We start from the raw sequence: 27,051 nt of genomic DNA on the forward strand, positions 1-27,051 counted from the left end.
TTCCTTCCCAACTGTATACCACTGCGTCACCATCCCTGGTGGGTCTGTCCTGCCAGTAGGACAGGACATACCCAGTAATGGTGTTGGAGGAGGAGTCTGGGACATTGGCTGAATGGTATGATTCTGTGAGTATGACTATGTTGTTGCTTGACTAGTCTGTGGGACAGCTCTCTCAATTTCAGCACAAGTCCCCAGATGTTGGTGAAGAGGACTTTGCAGGGTCGACTAGGCTGGGTGTGCCAATGTCGTGTCCGTAGCCGGTGCCAAGGTCGATGCCGGGTGGTCCGTCTGGTTTTATTATTCTTGTTTTTCGTAGCAGTTTGTTACAACTGAGTGGCTTGCTAGGCCATTTCAGAGGGCAGTTAAGAGTCAACCACATTGCTGTGGGTCTGGAGTCACATAGGCCAGACCAGGTAAGGACAGCAGATTTATTTTCCCTAAAAGGACATTAGTGAACCAGATGGGTTTTTACGACAATCTGATAGTTCCACCATCAAATTACTGATGCTAGCTTTTTATTCCAGATTTATTTAATTAACTGAATTTAAATTCCCCAGCTGCCATGGTGGGATTTGAACTCGCAATCTGGATCATTAATCCAGGCCTCTGGATTATTAGTCCAGTAACATAACTGCTATGCTATCGATTCCCGTTTTGCTCGCTCAATCTGACGATGTCCCTTTGTAACTTCCTGCTCCCATCTGCACTACTTACTGTGCCTCCCTACCTAGTGTCATCTGCAAACAACTGTTTATTCCTTTATCCAAGTCATTGATATAAAGGGTGAAAAGCTGAAGCCCCATTACAGATCACTGGGGATCACCACTTGCCACATCCAGCCAATCATAGTACATGCCATTTAACCTCACTTTCTGCCACCAACCTCGCAAGCAATTCCTAAGCCATATCAAAAACATCACCATCCAGCCCCAGTAAAAATACATTTATAGAATCATAGGCCCCGATTTTCTGGCCGCCGTCGGGCGGCTTTTCACGCGGCCGGGGGCCGAAAATCGGCAAAAAAGCGCGTCGGGACCCCCCCCGCCTGATTCCCCGCCCCGTCCGACTTTCGGACTGCCGTTTCCGCGCGCCCTGCTTCAGTCCTGGCCGCCGCTGGCGGGACTGGTCGTCGGAGCACTAACAAGCAATTATCTGCTTGTTGAAGTGGATTTTCCCATGCCGTTGCGACTTTGGGGCATTCCCCACCTGAAACCCACCTGCGGGGAACCCCGCTGCTGAGAGCTGGTGTGAAAACAGCTGGCTTGCTTGCTTGCAGCAGGAGGTCGCTGAGGGCTGAAGAGATTTAAATAGGCAGCATTTGCAGGCTGCAGGACCTTGTTGATCAAGGCTTGGGGGAACTTTTTGAAGCCTTAGGAGCAGCTGCAGAAAGTTGGAGCCTCACACACTTAGAACATAAGAAATAGGAGCAGGAGTAGGCCAATCGGCCCCTCGAGCCTGCTCCACCATTCAATAAGATCATGGCTGATCTGATCCTAACCACAAATCTTCTATCACTCTCCATCCCACCCGAACCCATGTGATCTCCCGGTAGAGGCGAAAAACCAGGTAAAACACCCAATGGCCAATTTGGGAGAAAAAATCTGGGAAATTCCTCTCCGACCCATCTAGGCGATCGAAACTCTTCCAGGAGATCACTCTGTCACTATATTTTCTACAGTACTTACCTTCTGTAAAGGCGATCTCCACCCCAGCCAGGAACAGGAATAAAACCATCTCCTGAAATCTAACACAGAATTAGAACACAAGAAGTAGGAGCAGAACCAGGCTATACGGCCCCTGGGCCCGCTCCACTACCCACAGGGCCATGACCATTCCGAACCTAGACTCATGTCCAATTTCCTGCCCGCTCCCCATAACCCTTAATTCCCTTTACTTCTAGGAAACTATCTATTTCTGTTTTAAATTTATTTAATGATGTAGCTTCCACAGCTTTCTGGGGCAGCAAATTCCACAAACCTACCACCCTCTGAGTGAAGAAGTTTCTCCTCATCTCAGTTTTGAAAGAGCAGCCCCTTATTTTAAGATTATGCCCCCTAGTTCTAGTTTCACCCATCATTGCGAACATCCTCACCGCATCCACCCGATCAAGCCCCTTCACAACTTTATATGTTTCAATAAGATCGCCACTCATTCTTCTGAACTCCAATGAGTAGAGTCCCAATCTACTCAACCTCTCCTCATATGACCACCCCCTCATCCTCGGGATTAACCGAGTGAACCTTCTTTGTACTGACTCGAGAGCAAGTATGTCTTTTCTTAAGTATGGACACCAAAACTGTATGCAGTATTCCAGGTGCGGTCTCACCAATACCTTGTATAACTGCAGCAATACCTCCCTGTTTTTATATTCTATCCCCCGAGCAATAAAAGCCAACATTCCATTGGCCTTCTTGATCACTTGCTGCACCTGCATACTAACTTTTTGAGTTTCGTGCACCAGGACCCCCAGATCCCTTTGTACTACAGTACTTTCCAGTTTCTTGCCATTAAGATAATAACTTGCTCTATGATTTTTCCTGCCAAAATGCATAACCTCACACTTTCCAGTATTGTATTCCATCTGCCAAATCTCTGCCCACTTACTTAGCCTGTCTATGTCACTTTGCAGGTTTTTTATGTCCTCCTCACTCACTACTTTCCCTCCCATCTTCGTATCATCTGCAAACTTTGATATGTTACACTTGGTCCCTTCCTCCAAATCGTTAATATAGATTGTAAAGAGTTGGGGACCCAGCACTGACCCCTGCGGAACACCACTAGTTACTGATTGCCAGTCTGAGAATGAACCATTTATCCCAACTCTCTGCTTTCTGTTAGAGAGCCAATTCTCCACCCACGCCAGAATATTACCCCCAATCCCGTGATTTTTTATCTTGAGCAATATTCTTTTGTGTGGCACCTTGTCAAATGCCTTTTGGAAATCTAAATACACTACGTCCACTGGTTCTCCTTTATCCACCCTGTATGTTACTTCCTCAAAGAACTCAAGCAAATTTGTCAAACATGACTTCCCCTTCATGAAACCATGCTGAGTTTGTCCTATTAAATTATGTTTATCCAAATGTCCCGTTACTGTCTCCTTAATAATGGACTCTAACATTTTACCAACCACAGATGTTAGGCTAACAGGTCTATAGTTTCCAGCCCTCTGCCTACTATCCTTTTTAAATAAGGGTGTTACATTAGCAGTTTTCCAATCTGCCGGGACCTTTGCTGAGTCCAGGGAGTTTTGGAAAATTATTACCAATGCATCCACATTCCCTACCGCCACTTCCCTCAAGACCCTAGGATGTAAGCCATCAGGTCCAGGGGATTTATCCGGCTTAAGTCCCATTATTTTACCAAGTACCACTTCCTTAGTGATTTTAATCGTATTTAGCTCCTCTCCCCCTAGAGCCCCCTGTTTGTCCAGTGTTGGGATATTCTTAGTGTCCTCTACTGTAAAGACTGATACAAAATATTTGTTCAGCGTTTCTGCCATCTCCATGTTTCCCACCATTAATTTCCCAGTCTCATCCTCTAAGGGATCAACATTTACTTTAGCCACCCTTTTTCTTTTTATATAACTATAGAAACTTTTGCTATCCGTTTTTATATTTTTTGCTAATTTACTTTCATAATCTATCTTCCCTTTCTTAATCAATCGTTTAGTTATTTTTTGCTGTCTTTTAAAGACTTCCCAATCTTCTATCCTCCCACTAGATTTGGCTACCTTATATGCCCTTGTTTTTAGTCGGATACTATCCTTAATTACTTTACTTAGCCACGGATGGCTATCTTTTCTTTTACACCCTTTTTTCCTCAGTGGAATATATATTTTTTGGAAGTTGTAAAATAACTCCTTAAATGTACACCACTGATCATGTACCGTCTTACCCTTTAATCTATTTTCCAAGTCCACTCTAATCAATTCCGCTCTCATACCTTCATAGTCTCCTTTATTCAAGCTCAGCACGCTTGTTTGAGATCCAACCTTCTCACCCTCTACTTGAATATCAAATTCAACCATGTTATGGTCACTCATTCCAAGGGGATCCTTTACTAGGACATTTTAATTAATCCTGTCTCGTTACACAGGACCAGATCTAAGGTTGCTTGCCCCCTGGTCGGTTCAGTTACATACTGCTCAAGAAACCCATCCCTAATACACTCAATGAACTCATCCTCAAGGCTGCTCTGCCCAATTTGATTTGTCCAGTTAATATTATAGTTAAAATTCCTCATAATTATAGCTGTTCCCTTATTACAAGCCTCAACTATTTCCTGATTAATACTCCGTCCAACAGAGTTGCAACTGTTCGGAGGCCTATAGACTACGCCCACTAGTGTTTTTTTCCCCTTATTATTCCTTATCTCTACCCAAACTGTTTCACTATCCTGCTCCTTTGACCCAATATCATTTCTCTGTATTATAGTGATTCCTTCCTTTATTAACATAGCCACCCCACCTCCCCTCCCTTCCTGCCTGTCCTTCCTGATTGTTAAATAACCTGGTATGTTTAATTCCCAGTCATGGTCACCCTGCAGCCATGTTTCTGTAATGGCTACAAGATCATACCCATATGTAGTTATTTGTGCCGTTAACTCATTCATTTTGTTACGAATGCTACGTGCATTCAGATAAAGAACTTTCAAATATGTTTTGTGACACTTAGTTCCTGTTTTTTCCCCTTTTACTACTTTACCTTTTACTCCATAACTTCTGTCCCTTCCTGACAAGTTCTGTTTTTTTAATTTCCCCACTGCTACCTAAGTCTATGACCTTCTCCGTTGTCATTTCTGTTATTTGCTCTCTAGAAACCTCCCCCCCGCTAATTAGTTTAAGGCCCTCTCTACAGCCCTAGTTATATGATTCGCCAGGACTCTAGTCCCAGCACTGGCCAAGTGGAGTCCGTCCCAACGGAACAGCTCCCTCCTGTCCCAGTACTGGTGCCAGTGTCCCAAGAAGCAAAACCCATTTCTCCCACACCAGTCTTTGAGCCACGCATTTAACTCTTTAATTTTATTTATCCTAGCCAAATTCGCTCGTGGCTCAGGTAATAACCCAGAGATTATTACCCTTGAGGTCCTGTTTTTTAATTTGACCCCTAGCTGCTCATACTCCTTTAACAGAACTTTCTTCCTTGTCCTATCTATGTTGTTTGTACCAACATGGACCACGACAACTGGATCCTCCCCCTCCCACTCCAAGTTTCTTTCCAGCCCAGAAGAGATGTCCTTAACCCTGGCACCGGGCAGGCAACACAGCCTTCGGGACTCCCGCTCTTGACTGCAGAGAACCCTATCTATCCCCCTAATGATACTATCCCCTACCACTACAACATTTCTTTTTACTCCCTCCACTTGAATGGCCCCCTATACCACGGTGCTGTGGCCAGGTTGCTCATCCTTCTCCAGTGTGAGCTCCTGGGAAGCCACTCTCACCACCCTAACTCAGCGCCCCCTCAACGGAGGCATCTGCCAGAAGCATGGGAGGCCTTTGGGACGTTCCCTTCCTGGCATTAGAGGATCTCCAACAGCAGAGGCGGCAGCAGCAGAACCAGGAACAGCAGGATGAGCACCAGGCTGCTGCTCACTCACCTGAAGTTGCACAGGCCAGAAGGGGCCAGCACTTGGAAGTGGCTTGAGAGCACCTTTCTGCGCTTTAGGGGGCCAGTGAGACCCGTTTCTGCACTGGCAGTCCTACTCAGAAGGACTTCCATGAAGATCTGGTTTCTCTGTTCAACAGTTGGCCAATGCTGCTCAAGAGATGTCATTCTCTTATGAGCACTCACCATGTTTTCCGTACCCTGGCGAGTTATCTCCTGCATGGAGGTTGCCAACCTTTCCATGGTGATGCGTTCATGCGCCAATGACTCCACAAAGGCTCTGCTCATGGTCGCTATGGACTCCTCCATTTGCTCAGCACTCGCAGCGACCCTGGAGACAAAACCTGCCAGAGACTCATGCATCTGTGCATGGAGATCCATCACCTCTTCTCTTGCGGATGGACCCAGAGGCAGAGGGTCGTCATGCAGCACAGCTGAGCTGAGCTGGCAGAGTCCTGCGCCCTCTGACGAGGACTCTCCACTGCTGTCCCTGTCTCCAGAATCTGCTGAGGCTCACTTGTGAGATGTGAAACACCAGGTGACAACACTACTCTATGCCCCGAAGGTCCCCCCGAGGTGTGAGTGTCTGCGCTGGTGCTGGGTGCGCTTACTTCTGCTGATGCTGCGCCCTCAGAGGTTGGAGTTTCCTCTGAGGAGTCTGGCTGCACAGCCTCTTCCTCCTCCACAGTGAGGGCGGGGGCTCTGGATGGTACTGTGGGGGAGTAAAGGAAGGAGTTAGAGATGTAATGCCAAGGTTCTTCTGGTGACTCCCAGCGAGTTGGCATCTGCTGACACCTGCATCCATGCAGCATTGGTCTCAGTGGGAGGCCTCTTCCTCCCTGACCTAGGGAAGAGGACCTCCCTGTGGGCCCTAACCCCATCCAATAATGCCTGCAGTGAAGCCTCGGCGAATTTGAAGGCAGCTCGGCCTCTGCCGCTGGCAGCGGCTGGCGCAGGCTCCTCTGCCATTGTGCAAGAGTGGTTGAGAAGCCTGCAGAGGTGGAGAAGCTTGCTGGACACTTTGAAAGCACCATGAATGATGACATCATAGTGTGGGGATTTCTGACTCGAATTGGACAATTAGCAAGGCTTCCCACATGCTGGGAATTAATTGGCCACTTGAGGGAAAATTGCGTGGAGCTGGCTGACACTTTTTTATGTGTGTCAGAAACCCCACATTCGGGGAAATCCGACCATTCCCCACACAAGCCGAAAATCGGGGCCATAGTGTGGTTACAGCACAGAAGGAGGCCATTCAGCCAGTTGAGCCCATGCCGGCTCTCTGCAAGAGGATTTCAGCTAGTCCCACTCCCCCGCCCTTTCCCTGTAACCCTGCAAATGTTTTCTTTCAAGTACTTATCCAATTCCCTTTTGAAAACCACGATTGAGTCTGCCTCCACCACCCTTTCAGGTAGTGAATTCAAGATCCTAACCACTCATTGCATAAAGTTTTTCCTCATGTCGCCTTTGGTTCTTCTGCCAACCACCTTAAATCTGTGTCCTCTGGTTCTCGACCCTTCTGCCAATGGGAACACTTTCTCTCTATCTACTGTCTAGACCCATCATGATTTTGAACACCTCTATCAAATCTCCTCTCAAACTTCTCTGCTCTAAGGAGAACAACCCCAGCTTCTCCAGTCTATCCATGTAACTGAAGTCCCTCATCCCTGGAATCATTCTCTTAAATCTTTTCTGCACCCTCTCTAAGGCCTTCACATCCTTCCTAAAGTGCGGTGCCCAGAATTGGACACAATACTCCCGTTGAGGCCGAACCAGTGTTTTATTCTTTTTTAACCACTTTCTCAACTTGCCCTGCCACCTTCAACGATTTGTGCACATATACCCCCAGGTCTCTCTGTTCATGCACCCACTTTAGGATTGTTCCCTTTAGTTAATATTGCCTCTCCTCGTTCTTCCTACCAAAATATATTACTTCGCACACATCTGTGTTAAATTTCATCTGCCACTTGTCTGCCCATTCCACCAGCCTGTCTATGACTTCTTGAAGTCTATCACTGTCCTCCTCACTGTTCACTATATTTCCAAGTTGTGTTGTCTGCAAATTTTGAAATTGTGCCCTGTGCATCCAAGTCCAAGTCATTAATATATATATCAAGAAAAGCAGTGGTCCTTGTACCGACCCCGGGGAGCACCACTGTATACCTTCCTCCAATCCAAAAAACTACTGTTCACCACTATTCTGTTTCCTGTCACTTAGCCAATTTCGTATCCATGCTACCACTGTCACTTTTATTCCATGGGCTTCAACTTTGCTGGGAAGCCTATTATGTGGCACTTTATCAAATGCCTTTTGGAAGTCTATGTGCACCATGTCAACCGCACTGCCCTCATCAACCCTCTCTGTTACCTCATCCAGAAACTCAATCAAGTTACTTAAACACTATTTGCCTTTAACAAATCTGTGCTGGCTTTCTTTAATTAATCCACACTTGTCCAAGTGACTGTTAACTTTGTCTCTGATTATCATTTCTAAAAGCTTCCCCACTACAGAGGTTAACCTGACTGGCCTGCCGTTGCTGGTTTTATCCTTGCACCCTTTTTTTTGGAGTGTAACATTTGTAATTCTCCAGTCCTCTGGCACCACCCCCGTATCAAAGGAGGATTGGAACATTATGGCCAGTACCTCTGCGATTTCCTCCTTAACTTCCCTCAGCATCCTAGGATGCATCCCCTAGTGATTTAATAACTTAAGTACAGACAGCCTTTCTAGTACCTCCTTTATCAATTTTTATCTCATCCAGTATCTCCACTACCTCCTCTTTCATTATGACTGTGGCAACATTTTCTTCCTTGGTGAAGACCGATGCAATGTACTCATTTAGTACCTCAGCCATGCCCTGTGCCTCCATGCGTAGGTCTCCTTTTTGGTCCCTAATGGGCCCACCCCTCCTCTTATTACCTGTTTACTATTTATATGCCTATAGAAGACATTTGCATTCCATTTTATGTCAGCTGCCAATCTATTCTCATACTTTCTCTTTGCCCCTCTTATCATCTTTTTCACTTCCTCTCTGAACTTCCAATATTCAGCCAGATTCTCAACCTGGCATCTGTCATACTCACTTTTTTTTCTGCTTCATCTTACTCTCTATCTCTTTCGTCATCCAGGGAGCTCGGACTTTGGTTGCCCTACCTTCCTCCTCGTGGGAATGTACCTCGACTATACCCGAACCATCTCCTCTTGTCACCCTTAGTTACATAAAAAGCCCTCAACTGAAGCAATAGCTTTGGGTCAGAATTGTTACACAATGGCTTTAATTGCCTAAAATAATGGGCCAAAATTTGCGGTCGAAGGCGTACCTCCGGAGTATGCCTCCGACCCGAAAAAAAAAATACAAATGTACCTGCTGGCTCCTGGGCTTCGGAATCTTCAAGTCCTGGGGCTGCAGGCATACACCTGTATCCCAGGGATGCAGGCAGTCGGAAGTGTCTCTGGGATCACGTGGACCAGGTCAACCAATTAGAAAGAGGATTCCTCATAAGCTTATGGGGATTCCAGAACAGAATCCCCATAAGCTTAATGAGAAATCCCCAAATAAATAATTAACACAACTGAAATAAAAATGTTCCTAGGTTCAAAATGAATTCTTTTAATTAAGCATTTAAAATAAAAACATTATTGAAAAATAATTTTAAACATTTTAATCTAGGCCAAAATTTACATAAACTAATTTTAAATGTTTTTTGTATGTTTTAATCATTTAAAAAAAAATTAATTTATCATTTATTTTAACCCTTACGCTGGTAAAAGCAGGCCCTTCAGCTGCTTTTACCAGGCAAACCTTGACTGATCACAAGTTCTGGATTTTCGTTCAGTGCATGTGGAAACTCGGAACTTGCGGGGCCATTCTGAGGGCTTACGATGACGTACACTTGTGTATATACAGTCATCGGCCCCAAAAATTCGGGCTGATGTATTTTGTGTCACACCACATGGCTGTTTATAAATTTTCTGCCTGTTGTCATGTTACATGGATTGTTGTGGTACACTCTAGGCATCATAGTTTCAAAAAGAGGCAACAAGAGGAACCCTGGCCAAAAGAGGCCTAGAACAGAGGTTTTTTTTTGGTTTCCTTATGGGCCAAGAGGAGCAAGAGTACTCTTCCATGTCCCACAAAGAAACCTTGTGCCACCAGTGACCTGGCTAGCACTTCCTGCCAGGTTAAAGCAGGAAACTGTTGTAGTCTATGCAGATGAGTCCCAGGCATTAAAATATCCCTGGGCTTGTGCTGTGGTGGGTCAGACAATTTGCCTTCTGCCTAACCCCCAACCGCACGGCTCCAGACAGTTTAAAATAGGGACTTATGAATCTATATTGTGATCTATATTGATCCATCTGATGGTAATATACTTGTGCATTTATTTGCAACATGGATTTATTTATGCCTATAGTTTGAAAATGTAATTAGAACACATCACATCCTGTAATAAAACACAATATTTTTGGTCTCTATCTCTAATGAAAAATGTTCATTCTGGATGATGTTTTCAATACATTTCTCAATCTACTCTGCATTTTACCTGTTCAATAATCTTGATTGCTTGATCCTCTGAGAGTTTTGGAGATTTATAAAGCGATGAATACAGATGCAAACGGTGCAGTGTTTGTTGAATATATTTTTTGTATGGTCCTTTAGTACTTAGAATGAGTGCTTTTTTAAGATGCTCCATGGCAATGTCTATCCGATTCCCATCTTCTTCAATCTGAGCTATTTCTATATGAATTTGGCAGCGCAGCTGAATCAACAAACTAAAACAATTTAAAGAGGACAGTCAGTTTTGAAAATGCAACATAACGTAACAAAACAGAACAATTTTTGAATTGGGAATTTTAGTCTGCCAAATGACAGAAGAGCACACACTTATAACACCGTGTCAATGGTCAAGCATCTGGGATTTGGTAGTAAAATTCCTCAAATAATCAGTGTCATGCAAACTGCAGTCAGAAAATATTCCAATCAAAATTATTCCTTTACTATCTTATGCAAATACATTAATAGATTTCACTATTCTAGACTCTACAGAGCCTGAAAAATAAATATGAAAATATATTTGGGTACCTACAAGTTTCATGTTACTAATTATTTCCTGGAGACGTGTGCCATTGTAATGGCGCACCTACATTGTAGGGCCCGTTTAGCAGTGCAAAAGAAAGAGGAAATTGTGCTGTAAGTGACCTATTACTTTCGCCACACCATAACATTCTGGGACGTTTGTGCTGCTCTGCTGTTATCCTTGCCAAAATAGTAAGAAGTTAAGTATCAACGCTCTGCCTGCCATTAAAATCAATGGCAATCGCAAATGTCCTGAATTAAGGCTACTTTTATAGCCCCTGTCATTTAGACTGTAAAATAATGATGCCGGTGGGTCCTTGGTGACCTAGGAGTGGCATGCTTGATGGATGGAAGGGATCCATCAGCAGTTCAATTTAATACTTCTCAAGTAAAATTGCAGGAATCTACTTCTGCTACTGGCTGGGAGAATTTTAGGCATTTCATTACTGTGTACATTCGTCACCATTTTATTATTGTTACAATTTAATGAATGCATTTAAAATGTGGCTTGTGCTGTAACATTTCAATTAGCCAGGGCTGTAGGTGGAACCCTGTAGGGATCATCAGTTGATTGAAACAAAGTTGTTTTTTGTTAAACTGAGTTCTCTTAATGTTTGCCTCTTTTTCCCAGTGAAACAGATTCTGTTAAGAGAATTCAATCTCTTTTAAAAAGAAACACTATTTTTTGTTAAAAAAAAGTGCTCTTTCTGATTTTGGCCATTCTGTTCTGAATCCTACTCCAATAATTTATTTCCCTCAGCCTTAGAAGCAGCCAAAGAGACTATTCCCAGTAATAACTTATACAAGGCTTATTAGAAATTTAAGTGTACTCATAAAAGCTGTATATCGGATAACAATGGCACATGGATGAATTGCAGAGCTGTGAGTATCCTATTGGACCAAGGTGTTGCAGCTATGCATGAAAGTATCATGCAAAAACAATTTGCAATAGCCCATACATATTTTAATATATCCTCATCATCCATCCATTGTTATATAAATGTACTAGATGCATTTTTGTTTCACCACCTTTTTTGCAAAAACGTCTGCGCAGGTAGTAATGCCTTTGTATATTTAGCAATAAGAACATAAGAAATAGGAGCAGGAGTAGGCCATATGGCACCTTGAGCCTGCTCCAACATTCAGTAAGATCATGGCTGATCTTCGACCTCAACTCCACTTTCCCACCTGATCCCCATCTCCCTTGATTCCTGTGGAGTGAAAAAATCTATCTGTCTCCGCCTTGAATACACAATGACTGTGCATCCAAAGCCTTTGGGATAGAGAATTATATAGATTCACAACCTTCTGAGTGAAGAAATTTCTCCTCATTTAAGTTCTAAATGGCTGACCACTTATCCTGAGACTATGGCCCCAAGTTCTAGCCTCTCCAGCCAAGGGACACAGTCTCTCAGCATCTATCCTGTCAAGCCCCCTCAGAATCTTGTGTTTCAATGAGATCACCTCGCATTCTTCTAAACCGAAGAGTATGGACCCATTCTACTCCATCTCTCCTTACAGGACAATCCCCGCATCCAGGAATGAATATAGTGAACCTTCATTGCACCCCCTCTAAGGCAAATATATTCTTCCTTTGGTATGGATACCAAAACTCTACACAGTACTCCAGGGGTAGTCTCACCAAAGCCCTGTACAATTGCAGCAAGATCTCCTTACTCTTGTACTCCAAGCCCCTTGCAATAAAGGCCAACATACCATTTGCTTTTCTAATTGCTTGCTGTACCTGCATGTTAACTTTCTGTGTTTCATGTACAAGGACACCTAAATCCCTCTGAACACCAACATGTAATAGTTTCTCAAATAACAACAGAAAAAGCTGGAAAAACTCAGCAGGCCAGGCAGCATCCATGGAGAGAGAAACAGAGTTAACGTTTCAGGTCTGGGACCCTTCATCAGAACTGGAAAAAGCTGGAGATGTAACAGATATTAAGCAGGTGCAGAGACGGGGGGGAGGGGGGGGGGAGGAATTGAAGGAACAATCTGTGCTTTTCTAAGAGGCAGGAAAGATGAAATGTTTCAAATGGAAATGGCAAAATCATACAGCATGAAAAATGGGGGCAGGGGTTATAGTTTGAAATTGTTGAACTAAATGTTGAGTCCAGAGGACTGTAAAGTGCCTAATCGAAAGATGAGGTGCAGTCCCCATCCATCACCACCCTCCTCCGCTTGGCTGAACTTGTTCTCACATTGAGCAACTTCTCCTTTGACTCCACTCACTTCCTCCAAATTAAAGGTGTTGCTATGGGAACCCGCATGGGCCCTAGCTATGCCTGTCTTTTCATGGGATATGTGGAATATTCTTTGTTCCAGTCCTACTCCGGTCCCCTCCCTCACCTCTTTTTCCGGTACATCGATGACTGTATCGATGCCGTTTCCTGCTCTCGCCCTGAACTAGATAAGTTCATTCACTTTACTTCCAATTTCAACCCTTCCCTCACCTTCACATGGTCCATCTCCGACTCTTCTCTTCCCTTCCCTTCCTTGACTTCTCCGTCTCCATTTCTGGCGATCGGCTTTCTACAAAGATCCACTACAAGCCCACTGACTCCCACAGCTACCTGGACTACACTTCCTCCCACCCCGCTTCCTGTAAGGACTCTATTCCATTCTCCCAGTTTCTCTGTCTCCACCGCATCTGTTCTGACGATGTCACCTTCCATACCAGTGCTTCTGACGTCTTCCCTTTTCCTCAACCGAGGATTCCCCTCTACTGTGGTTGACACGGCCCTTGACCGTGTCCGTTCCATTTCCCGCACTTCTGCTCTCACCCCTTCCCCTCCCTCCCAGAACCAAGATAGGGTTCCCCTTGTCCTCACCTTTCACCCCACCAGCCTCCACATTCAACGGATCATCCTCCACCATTTCCGCCACCTCCAACGTGATCCCACCACCAAACGCATCTTCCCCTCACCTCCACTTTCAGCATTCCGAAGGGACCGCTCCCTCCGCGACACCCTGGTCCAATCCTCAATCACCCTTAACAGCCCTTCCCTTTTGCCCGGCACCTTCCCATGCAAGCACAGGAGATACAACACATGCCCTTTAACCTCCTCCCTTCCCACTGTCCAGGGCCCCAAACACCCTTTCCAGGTGAAACAGTGATTTACTTGTACTTCTTGCAATTTAGTATACTGTATTCGCTGCTCACGATGCAGTCTCCTCTACATTGGGGAGACAAAACGCAGATTGAGCGACCGCTTTGCGGAACACCTCCGTTCAGTCCGTAAGGGTGATCCTGCCTGAGCTTCCGGTCGCCTGTCACTTTAATTCACCGCTTCACTCCCACTCTGATCGCTCTGTCCTCGGCATATTACTTTGTTCCAATGCAGCTCAACGTAAGCTCGAGGAACAACACCTCATCTTTCGATTAGGCACTTTACAACCCTCTGGACTCAACATTGAGTTCAACAATTTCAAACTATAACCCCTGCCCCCATTTTTCATGCTGTATGATTTTGCCATTCCCATTTGCAACATTTTATCTTTCCTGCCTCTCACAAAAGCACAGATTATTCCTTCAATTCCTCCCCCCTCTGCACCTGCTTAATATGTTACATCTCCAGCTTTTTCCAGTTCTGATGAAGGGTCCCAGACCTGAAACGTTAACTCTGTTTCTCTCTCCACGGATGCTGCCTGGGCTGCTGAGTTTTTCCAGCGTTTTCTGTTATTTCAGATTCCCAGCATCCGCAGTATTTTGCTATTTAATAGTTTCTCATCATTTAAAAAATATTCTGTTTTTCTATTCTTCCTACCAAAGTAAATAACCTCCCATTTCCCCACATTATAATCCATCTGCCACCTTCTTGCCCACTAACTTAACCTGTCTATTCTTAAGCAGTCCCTTGGAACCGAGGATCACTTGCTTCCACACTAAAAATGAGTTCTCAGGTGACTGATGAGCCCAATGCGGGACCTACAGTCTCTGTCACAGGTAGGGCAGACGGTGGTTGAAGGAATGGGTGGGTGGGGTGCTTGGGTTGACGTGCACTCCTTCCGCTGTTTGCGCTTGGCTTCCGCTTGCTCCCGGCGAAGAGACTCGAGGTGTTTGGCGCCTTCCCGGTTGCTTCTCCTCCAATTTGTGCGGTCTTGGGCCAGGGATTCCCAGGTGTCGGTGGGGATGTTACACTTTTTCAAGGAGGCTTTGAGGGTGTCCTTGAAGCGTTTCCTCTGCCCACCTGAGGCTCTCTTGCCATGTCGGAGCTCAGAGTAGAGCGCTTATTTTGGGAGTCTCTTACCGGGCATGCGGACGATGTGGCCCGTCCATCGGAGCTGATCGAGCGTGGTCAGAGCTTCGATGCTGGGGATGTTGGCCTGAGCAAGAACACTGACATTGGTGCACCTATCCTGCAAATGGATTTGCAGGATCTTGCGGAGGCAGCATTGGTGGTACCTCTCCAGTGCTTTGAGGTGCCTGCTGTACATGGTCCATGTCTCTGAAGCATACAGGAGGGCAGGTATCACTACTGTTCTGTACACCATGAGCTTAGTGCCGGGTTTGAGGACCTGGTCTTCAAACACTCTTCCTCAGGCGACCAAAGGCTGCACTGGCACACTGAAGGCGGTGTTGGACTTCGTCATCGACGTCTGCCCTTGTTGAAAGTAGGCTCCTGAGGTATGGAAAGTGGTCCACGTTATCCAAGGCCTCGTCGTTGATTTTGATAATCGGGGGGCAGTACTGTGTGGTGGGGGCAGGTTGGTAGAGAACCTTTGTCTTACGGATGGTTAGTGTAAGGCCCATGCTTGCATACGCTTCGGTTAAGGTGTTGACGATGGTTTGGAGTTCGACCTCCGAGTGTGCGCTGATGCAAGCGTCGTCTGCATACTGTAATTCGATGACAGAGGATGGGACTACCTTGGATCTGGACTGGAGGCGACGGAGGTTGAACAGTTTCCCATTTGTTCTGTAGATTAGCTCCACGCCAGCGGGGAGCTTACTGAGGGTGAGATGAAGCATTGCAGCAAGGAAGATCGAGAAGAGCGTTGGTGCAATGACACAGCCTTGCTTGACCCCGGTCCGTATGTGAATTGGGTCTGTGGTGGATCCGTTGGTCAGCATCACAGCTTGTATGTCGCCGTGAAGCAGGCAGAGGATGGTGACAAACTTTTGAGGGCAGTCAAATTTGAAGAGGACACTCCATAATCCCTCACAGTTAACCATGTCGAAGGCCTTTGTGAGGTCAAAGAAGGTCATGTACAGTGGTTGGTGCTGTTCCCTGCATTTCTCTTGTAGTTGACGCACGGTGAAGATCATGTTCATTGTGCCCCTTCGTGGGCGGAATCCGCATTGGAGGAGCTCTTCAGCCACTGGGAGAAGGCGATTGAGGAGGATTCTTGCGATGACTTTCCCTGTGGCAGACAGCAGGGAAACTCCTCTGTAATAACCGCAATCGGACTCGTCACCTTTCTTGAAGATGGTCATGATTATGGTATCTCTGAGATCTCCTGGCATGCTCTCCTCCTTCCAAATAAGAGAAATGGGTTCATGTATTCGCGCCAATAGTGCTTCTCCGCCATGCTTTAGTGCCTCGGCAGGGAATCCGTCTGCTCCTGATGGCTTGTTGTTCTTCAGTTGTTGGATGGCCTTTTTAACCTCATGCCAGGCTGGGGTTGTGCAGAGGTGGTGGCGGGTAGCATGCTGCGGGATGGAGTTGAGGACACGCGCGTCAAAGACAGAGTCTCGGTTAAGGAGATCTTTGAAGTGATCCTTCCAGCCGGTACTGACTGCCTCTCTGTCCTTGATAAATACCTCTCCGTTCTTGGCCCGCAGTGGGGTAGGACCTTGGGTGCTTGGGCCGTAGGTGGTCTTGACAGCGCTAAATAATCCACGCACATCGTGGTTGTTGGCTAGCAGCTGGATTTCCTGCGCTTTCTCCACCCACCATCTGTTCTTTAGGTCGCGAGTTTTTTGTTGGGCCTTGGCCTTCAGGCGTCTGTAGAGCTGCTTTCTTGCTCTCGAGTTATGTTGGTGTTGCCTTGCGCTTGCAGTTTATTAGCTCCTGGATCTCCTGGTCATTCTCATCGAACCAGTCTTGGTGTTTCCCGGTTGAGTGATCAAGCGTCTATTCACAGGTGCTACATCTCTTTGCAGACTGTCCTCCTCACAGCTTCCTTTCCCACCTAGCTTTGTACTGTTAGCAAACTTGGATACATTACACTTAGTCCCTTCATCTAAGTCATTAATATAGATTGTAAATAGCTGAGGCCCCAGCACTGATCCTCGCGGCACCCCACTAATAACAGCCTACCAAACTGAAAATGACCCGTTTATTCCTACTGTCTGTTTTTTATCCTTTAGCCAATCCTCTATCCATGCTAATATATTACCCCAACCCATGAGCCCTAATCTTGTGCAACAAACTTGTGTGGCACCTTATCGAATATTCTCCACAATAAAGGTAATCAATAAATAAACTGGTTGATCTAGACACTGTTGATCAGCAAAGAGAAGTACCACAAACACTTATATAATAGAAATAACCAAAAGTTTTTGCAGGATAGAACACTGACAGTTATAAATGAAAAGGTTTCGTACAGCCAATTCTTATATTTGTGCTGTTTTGAAGCTTAGCTAACCTTTTTTCATGTTTTAGTAAGGTCCATAAAAGTACAGTTTCACTAAAATCCTACATCCTGGGAATTCCTTAGTTTCATATTTGTTTTAGCAAAAAACAGATGAAAATGATTTTAGACCATTTCTGTGAAAAAAGTCCTCAACTCTTTCAGGGCGTTTTAGATGAAGTAAATGGTGGAACTCTAAACTTATTTGGACATTGGTTGCACCGCTTCTAATTTGCTGCTATACTCTCTGCGGCACAATTAAATTACAATTCCAGGAACTTTGAGTGAGTTTGCAACAGCAAGATTGGTGCACAAAATGGTGAAATTTATGTACATCACCGATTCCACCGTTGCAGGAAATTCTGAACAATCATCCTTTAAATTACCCCAAATTCACACATTAACTTAATAAGACAAATCTAATACATATCAATGATATTGAAACTCTTCAACCCAAGGGGAATAAAGAAACATGGGTGTGGATTTTCCTCTACATTTTACATTGGGTTACAGTGGAAACATTGGGGAAAATCAGACAGCAACTCTGCTCTAACCTTAATTTCCTTCCCCACCCCCCACCACACCCCCTCCCCCCCACACCACTCTGCTGGAACCGCTGCTGGTCACAACTACCCCTTGTTGGCAGAGATGTGGAACCTCGATTCCCAATCCATTTCACTCCAGTGAAACCTACACCTGGCTAAGAAGCACTTGGTATTGATTTTTAAAAAGACAGCTTTAAATTCTAGTTACCTGTCAAGATCACTGAGAATTGTTGCCACATTGAGCAGTTGTTTATACACATTCTTGCGTAAATTAGGTTGAAGCAAAGGTAGACAAAGTTTCCACTGAGTCAAACATACAACCTGAATTAGATTCCCATTCCCCTCACGTATGGCATTCTGCAGAACTTGATCGATTTGCTTAATTATTCTCAAGCAATGCTATGGAAAGGGAAATGGCAAAAACAGATTAACAGCAAAATTCAGCGTACAATACTTACGGCTAAGTTTTAATCTAAGTGGTGGCAGTTTCCACATGGATATGAAGGAATTAAACTTGCATCCAAATATAAATTAATGTTTCATCATTCACTCTGCAGAAACTCTGAACGCAAATTGTATTTAAGTGAGCAAAGAGTGCATAAGTGCATGTTCAAACACCAGATCCAGAGGTTTGTGAACATTACACCCAAAAATTAACATTCTAGAATTGTTTCTATTATCATACATGACTTTATAATAGTCCCTTTTTAAAACTGATCCAAAATAGGTTTTATTCTCATTTGTAGAAAGCATGCATATTCCATAAACTGCATCTTTGACCATTACATTATTCTAAATGTATGATATTTAATGAATAGAATGATCCAGTTTCAATATGAATAATGCAGGAAAGAAAGAAATTAAGCTGGAAAACCAAAGTAGGCAACAATACCTCTACAAAGCTCTTGGTGCATTTTTCTGATTTATTTCCAAGTCTCTGTATTGTGAGTTCAGCTTCCAAGCACTCAATTTCCATTGCTGTTACTTTATCCTGCAGAATCAAAATTGATCACAGCCATATATTACACTGCTAAATTGAAATTATGTTGCGCAAAATGAATATGTTAACTTGTTTGTATGAAATTCCTTTGTCCCCTATTTTAACAAGATGTTAACAGTCTATTTTAAACTAGCTAATGGTTTGATAAAATAACAAGCAAAAATATATAATTAACTTAATGCAAGTTACTCACTTTGCAAAGCAAGATTTCAACTTAGAAATTCTAAATGCATGTTTCATTACCAGTGCAGGAAACCCTTCCAAAGATTAAATCAACCAAACTATAATAGAGAAACAAGAGGGGGAAAAAAAAAGAGGAAAAAAAGAGAAGAGCACAAGATTTTCACTGACTGGCTCACGTTACTAAAGCTGAGGAAATCAGAGCTTACTCAAACAATCAACCTGAAATTTCCGAGCACATTTTTAAGTTAACTATGGTCTATGACTGGCGGTGTGCCATTATTTCCGAGGAAATTCACCTGTAACTGATTTACGGCAGTTTTACACCAAAATACACCGCTCTAGCAAATTCCATCCCAATTAATTAAAATGGTTTCAAAAAGGAATTACTGCATTTTATAGATAGAAAAGGGTAAAATTATGAGGCCAGGTTGCATAGACTAGGCTTGAATTCCGTTGAGTATAGAATATTAAGGGGTGATATAATTGCAGTGTTTAAGATGATTAAAGGATTTGATAGGGTAGATAGAGAAACTATTTCCTCTGGTGGAGCTGTCTGGAATAAAGGTGCATAAGCTTAAAATTAGAAATAGGAAGTTCATGGGTGATGACAGGAAGCACTTCTTCGTGCAGGGTAGTGGAAATCTGGAACTCTCTCTTTCTGCCCCCCCCCCCCCCCAATATAGCTGTTATTTCACAATGATCTCATTGAATGGTGGAAGAAGCTTGAGGGGCAGAATGGCCTACTCCTGTTACTAAGTTCCTATAGTCCTATACCAAACTAAGTGGAATACTTGAAGGTATTTTAGAGGAATACCTGCCTTGAAGCTGTGGAAAAGTCAATGCAATGTTATAAAAATAAATCATGCGACTGTGCGTTTTTTAATGCTTAATTGTACGGTCTGAACCACTCAGTGCTGTTGTGACATATTGGGCCTGATCTTGCTGGAAAAATAAGTGTGTGTTCACGATACACACCATTATTAATGTGCAAATCGACCAGCAACTTCAGGGAATAATCATCAAATTAGAGAGTTGCGACTCTCCAGAACTTGGTCAATTTACGCTGCTCCGCCATTTGTTTCTCTCAAACAGCATCTCGCTCTTAGCCGTCCCATTATTTTTAAGAACTTGCTGGATTTGCCCATTAAACAGAGTTTAAGCTGAACGCCAACTCTCCGACACCTCCTCCTACCTCCACCTGGACCATGACCCCACTACCGAACATCAAACCATCGTTTCCAAGACTGTCACTGACCTCATCTCCTCTGGAGATCTTCCCCCCCGCGGCCACCAACCTCATAATTCCCCAGCCCCGCACAGCCCGCTTCTACCTCCTTCCCAAGATCCACAAACAGGACTGCCCTGGTAGACCCATCATTTGAGCCAGTTCTTGCCCCACAGAACTTATCTCTTCCTATCTCAACTCTATCTTTTCTCCCCTTGTCCAGTCTCTTCCCAACTACATCCGCGACTCTTCGAACGCCCTCCGCCACTTTAACAGTTTCCTGGCCCTAACCGCCTCCTTTTCACCATGGACGTACAATCCCTCTGCACCTCCATCCCTACCAGGATGGCCTGAGGGCACTCCGCTTCTTCCTTGAACAGAGGCCCAAACAGTCCCCATCCACCACCACCCTCCTCCGCCTGGCTGAACTTGTTCTCACATTGAACAACTTCTCCTTTGACTCCACTCATTTCCTCCAAATCAAAGGTGTTGCTATGGGTACCCACATGGGTCCTAGCTATGCCTGCCTTTTTGTGGGTTATGTGGAACATTCTTTGTTCCAGTCCTACTCGGGTCCCCTCCCTCACCTCTTTTTCTGGTACATTGATGACTGTATCGGTGCCATTTCCTGCTCTCACCCTGAACTAGACAATTTCATTCACGTTGCCTCCAATTTCCACCCTTCCCTCACCTTCACATGGTCTATCTCCGACTCTTTCCTTCCCTTCCTCGACTTCTCCGTCTCCATCTCTGGTGATAGGTTATTGACCAACATTCACTACAAGCCCACTGACTCCCACAGCTACCTGGACTACACATCCTCCCACCCCACCTTCTGTAAGGACTCTATTCCATTCTCCCAGTTTCTCCGTCTCCGCCGCATCTGCTCCGATGATGCCACCTTCCACACCAGTGCTTCCGACATGTCTTCCTTTTTCCTCAACCGAGGATTCCCCTCTACCGTGGTTGACACGGCCCTCAACCGTGTCCGTTCTATCTCCTGCACTTCTGCCCTCACCCCTGCCCCTCCCTCCTGGAACCACGATAGGGTTCTCCTTGTCCTCACCTTTCACCCCACCAGCCTTCACATTCAACGGATCAACCTCCGCCATTTTCGCCACCTCCAACGTGATCCCACCACCAAACGCATCTTCCCCTCCCCTCCCCTTTCAGCATTCCGTAGGGACTGCTCCCTCCGAGACACCCTAGTCCACTCCTCTATCACCCCCAGCACCCCTTCCCCTTCGCCCGCCACCTTCCCGTGCAAGCGTAGGAGATGCAACACCTACCCTTATATCTCCCCCCTTCCCACTGTCCAGGGCCCCAAACACCCCTTCCAGGTGAAACAGCGATTTACTTGTACTTCTTGCAATCTAGTATACTGTATTCGCTGCTCACGATGTGGTCTCCTGTACACTGGGGAGACCAAACACAGATTGGGTAACCACTTTGCGGAACACCTCCGTTCAGTCCGTAAGGATGACCCTGAGCTTCCAGTCGCCTGTCATTTTAATTCACCACCCCATTCCCACTCAGACCTCACCGTACTCGGGCTCTTGCATTGTTCCACGGAAGCTCAGCGTAAGCTTGAGGAACAGCACCTCATCTTCCGATTAGGCACTTTACAGCCTTCCGGACTCAATATCGAGTTCAACAATTTCAGATCATAACCTCGGCCCCCATTGCATTTTTACTTATATTTTTTATCCACACCTTTGTTTTGGCCCTCCCCCACTTCCTTTTTTTTTCTCTGCCATATGGCAGCTGTCTCCCATTCTGCCAGCGCATTTCACACCTAATCTCCACCAGTCCTATCACCATCTCGTCTCGTTTTGAATACCTCTTATTGTCTCTTCACTTCTCTTTTGTTATCTCCCAGCCCCTAAGCTGGTCTTTTAATCTGATCATTTCCTGTGCTTCTTCAGTCTTGACAAAGGGTTTGGACCTGAAACGTTGACTCTATTTCTCTCCACGGATGTTGCCTGGCCTGCTGAGTTTTTCCAGCATTTTCTGTTGTTAAACAGAGTTAACTCTAGTAATTAAGACATTAGTGCCTTTTTAATAATGTTAATTGCTAATGCAATGCCAATCAACCTCTGTCCCAGAATGGTCATTCTTGCTTGTAGTCAATTGTTAAGAGATTTTTAAAATATCAAATTTAAAATGTTAAGTTTCTCTCTCTCTCATAATCCAATCTATTTCCCTCTCTTTAGTTCTGTACCTAATTTGACTCTAATTCACCCTCCTTCTCTGTTGTTGGTCCTGCTGCTAACTAAGGTCCCAGGTGCCCCGTTGCCCTCGCCATGCCATTAACAGTTCACGCTTCCTGCAAGTTATGGTGCAAAACATTTTTGAGCTGGAGGGTGCAGAAAAAAGTCTAATGGGGCACGCCCAATACTAATTCTTTAAAGTTTGTTTATTTTGATTTGATGTAAACAAAACAACTTGCATTGTAGTCACTGTTGTTAAGGACACAAAGTGTGGTAGCTAATTTGCACACAGCACACACAACCAGATGAATGACCAGTTAACATGGTTTTGGGTGGTGTTGGTAGCGGGAGTATGTCAGAAAAACTCTGCTCCTCTGCAAATGGTACCACCAGAACATGCAGAAGGCCCATCTCAGCTGACAATACAGCACTCCCTCAGTACTGCAATGAAATGTCACCCAAAATGGTCTGCTGAAGTTGTGGAGAGGGGCTTGAACACACAACCTGCTGACTCAGAGGCAAGAGATCTACCAATCGACCAAGCTGACACTGACAATGTTACAAATAAACACTGGACAATTTATTTGGTTCCCAGGAAGTAAATTAAAGTAATGCAAATAGATTGTAGGAACAAGAAGGATGAGCACAGTAATAATAATAATAATTCAACTTTATTGTCATTGTACAATGCACAAGTACAACGAAATGTGATCTTGCAAGCTCCCATGAGTCCAGTACAAATAACATTAACATTAACGTAAATAGCACCGTCCTTCTACACACACTTGTAGGATGTTTGAGACAATGCTATCTGTGTGTGTTTGGGGTAATGGGAGGAAACACCACCAAGAGCACTCGCAAGTCCTGTGGATATTCTACCGCTTCTATACATATACCTCTATACCATTAAAAGTTGTATCTCTCTAATAATGTAGCAATGCATGACTGGGAAGACCCAAAGACATTGCTCATAAGGAAAAAGGAACAGGAGTAGGCCATTCAGCCCCTCGAACCCACTCCGCCAATCAATGAGATCATGGCTGATCTGCAACCTAAATCCATTTTCCCGCCTTTGGCTATATCCCTTAATACCTCTGGTTAACAAAACGCTATCAATCTCCGATTTTAAAATTAACAATTGATCTAGCATCAATTGCCATTTGCGAAAGAGAGTTCCAAACTTCTACTACCCTGTGTGTGTAGAAGTGTTTCCTAATTTCACTCCTGAAAGGTCTGGCTCTAATTTTTAGACTATGCCCCCTAGTCCTAGAATCCCCAACCAGCGGAAATAGTTTCTCTCTATCTACACTATCTGTTCCCCTTAATATCCTGACAACTTCGATCAGATCACCCCTTAACCTTCTAAATTCTAGGGAATACAACCCTAATTTGTGTAATCTCTCCTCGTAACTTAACCCTTGAAGTCCAGCTAACATTCTGGTAACCCTACGCTGCACTCCCTCCAAGGCCAATATATCCTTCCTAAGGCGTGGTGCCCAGAACTGCTCACAGTACTCCAGGTGTGGTCTAACCAGGGTTTTGTATAGCTGCAGCATAACTTCTACCCCCTTTGTATTCTAGTCCTCTAGATATATAGGCCAGCATCCCATTAGCCTTTTTGATTATTTTCTGTACCTGTTCATGACATTTTAATGATCTATGTACCTGGACCCCCAAGTCTCTTTGGACCTCCACTGTTTTTAACCTTTCACCATTTAGAAAGTACCCTGTTCTATCTTTTTTGGTCCAAAGTGGATAAACTCAAATTTGCCTACACTGAAATCCATTTGTCACAATTTTGGACATTCACTTAATCTGTTGACATCCCTTTGTAATTTTATGCTTCCATCTACACTGCCTATAATGCCACCGATCTTTGTGTCATTGGCAAATTTGGATATATGACTTTCTATGCCATCATCTAAGTCATTAATAAATACTGTGAAATAGTTGAGGCCCCAACACAGATCCCTGAGGGACACCATTAGTCCCCTCCTGCCAATTTCAGTACCTACCCATTATCCCTACTGCCTGTGTCCTGCCGCTCAGCCAATTTCCCAACCAGGTCACTAATTTGCCCTCAATTCCATGGGCTTCCGCCTTAGTTAACAGTCTCTTATGTGGGACTTTATCAACTGTGTTCTGGAAGTCCATATAAATAACATCCATAGGCATTCCCCTGTCCACTACTTTAGTCACCTCTTCAAAAAACTTCAATCAGGTTTGTCAGGCATGACCTACCTTTCACACATCCATGCTGGCTCTCTCTGATCAACTGAAAATTTGAGGTGTTCAGTCAGCCTTTTAAGGATAATATGTATCCTGAATGCTGCTCAGGAAATGAATGTTCACATGCGTATCATTTGCACATTCAGCAAATAAAAATCCTTCCTATTTATGTAGCTGATGACATTTCCCACAGGTGCACTAATGGTTACATGCATACAAGCTATGATCTACCCTGCACTCTAGGGAAGACAATCATACAGAAGAAATAAGTCTGCTTATTCTGCTGGCAATAACGCTCCTTCCTGGAGTGAATGCAGGTGGCAGCAAAATGAATAGAGCTTTTCTCACTTGTACAGTATAATACTGTGATGCAAATAAAATTGGCTTACAGCCAAAATGTCCCCTGCAGATGACTGGAATTAAGCTGTCACATTAAAGTGTAGGGCCATTGTAACTTCTAAAGGTATTAACAGGGCAGTAATGACAGTGAAATGTGGCTGCAAGTCCTCTTGTATCAAATTGGTGAGCTTGGTATTAGCTGCCTTGCCTCTGGATGCAATGCTCCTCTGTGAAGTACCAACCGCTCATTCTGTGGTTGTACACCCAATGCACTGACACTAACATCAGATTGAGAATATTTAATTCCCTGGCATCCCTGGGAATTACTTTGAGCACAAATTCTCCATGCTTCCTCTCCACCCGCCCCCCATCACCAACCCCCCAAGCTCTCACTTTTGCAAATCTTTGTAGTCATCCAGTTGATTGATGTTCATAAAAGCACCAACCATGATCCCACTCTGGTCCCCAAAACCAAAGCATTTTAAAATTTCTTATGCTACTCATTTGGATATATTTTCTTTCACTCATTAATGTGAACAAAAAGTCAGTTGCATCGTTTTATCCTTGCATCAATTTTTTGCTTGGCATTAGCAGGTGCAGGAAGCATAGCCAAGGTATATGCACTTACTCACATTTTTAAAGTACCTAGGCACCTAAACAGAGCGCACTTCCACTCTACCCCCCCCAGTGCCACTTGATGCTCTGACCTCCAATCCTCCAAGAATGAAACATCGCTGTGGGATCAGTGGGGGAGGGAGTGCCAGCGGGAATGTGGGCAGGGGGCAAGGTATGAGAGAGGGTGAAAGGTGCCAGTGAGAACAGAGGGGAGGACAGGGTGGGTGAAAGGTGTTTACATGAACAAATGGGGGAGAAGTAGCAAAAGCGAACTGTGGAGGGAGAGGAGAAGAGAGTGAGCCTGTAAATTGGAAAAGGTGTTTCGAGGGAGGGAAGTGCATAAAAATCTCTTAAATGTGGATCAACACAAATTTCATTTAATTTTCCAATAATTTTTTATATTAAAAATAGAATCATTGCGAAGTATTAAAACATTTTTAATGAATCGGAATCCACCATTTTTTATGTAAAAAAGCACTGACATGGGAGAACTGGGTGGGGTGGAGGGATGAGGAGAAATCCATTTGGAAGTAATGTGCACAATTTTAAATCTGTTGTCCACCCCTGAACATAGCCGAAAGATTTTTAAAAATCAAAAAATAATACAAACTGCTTGGGATATTTCATCCTCTAGTTGACAGAATGATTTGCTAGCTACAATGCATAAATTCTGCATCAAAATTAAAAATAACATGGGATCCCCAAAAGACAGAAAGCAGATGATGCTATAATCATTCTTCTAATTTATTCATTTATTAGAAAAAAAACTAGCAAAAAGAACATAAGTCTTATTTATCTTGCAATTTACTTTAGAAGTGCTGGATAATTTATTTACCATGCTTTCTTGTGAAATACACAACTGTATCATTATCATAGTTTGTCAGAGTGCTTAAACCAATAATTTTTTTGCACAGACATAAAGCAACTGCCTTTCACAAGATTAATTATTACAGTCCAGCCACTACAGGCTTCCACTGAATTACACCACCACCAGGAAGTTATATTGCAGATAAAAGTAAGACAAATCCAATCCAGCCAATTACCGCCCCATCAGTCTACTCTCAATCATCAGCAAAGTGATGGAAGGTGTCATCGACAGTGCTATCAAGCGGCACCTACTCACCAATAACCTGCTCACTGATGGCCAGTTTGGGTTCCGCCAGGACCACTCAGCTCCCGACCTCATTATAGCCTTGGTCCAAACATGGACAAAGGAGCTGAATTCCAGAGGTGAGGTGAGAGTAACTGCACTTGACATCAAGGTAGCATTTGACCGAGTGTGGCATCAAGGAGCCCTAGTAAAATTAAAGTCAATGGGAATCGGCGGGGGGGGGGCAACTTTCCATTGGTTGGAGTCATACCTAGCACAAAGGAAGATGGTTGTGGTGGTTGGAGGTCAATCATCTCAGCCCCAGGACATTGCTGTAGGAGTTCCTCAGGGC

General features: G+C 44.4%; 1 protein-coding gene across 2 annotated transcripts in view; it reads right to left on the reverse strand.

Annotated features, from left to right (window-relative positions):
- The window catches only part of cfap46 (cilia and flagella associated protein 46), a 575,305-nt gene that overhangs the window by 487,840 nt on the left and 60,414 nt on the right, over positions 1-27,051 (reverse strand). The window contains exons 10-12 of one of the 2 annotated variants that reach the window (XM_085994743.1): positions 18,701-18,799; positions 18,017-18,207; positions 10,152-10,380 (exon numbers count right to left, since the gene is read on the reverse strand). In XM_085994743.1, coding sequence (XP_085850869.1) covers positions 10,152-10,380; positions 18,017-18,207; positions 18,701-18,799 — 519 coding nt within the window. Of the gene's footprint in view, positions 1-10,151; positions 12,529-18,016; positions 18,208-18,700; positions 18,800-27,051 lie in introns of those variants that run through there. The other variant, XM_085994742.1, reaches the window with a different exon arrangement.

Source organism: Somniosus microcephalus, chromosome 8 (genome assembly GCF_052327205.1).
Source record: "Somniosus microcephalus isolate GS21.2 chromosome 8, FLI_Smic_1.0, whole genome shotgun sequence".
Classification (NCBI taxonomy): Eukaryota; Metazoa; Chordata; class Chondrichthyes; order Squaliformes; family Somniosidae; genus Somniosus; species Somniosus microcephalus.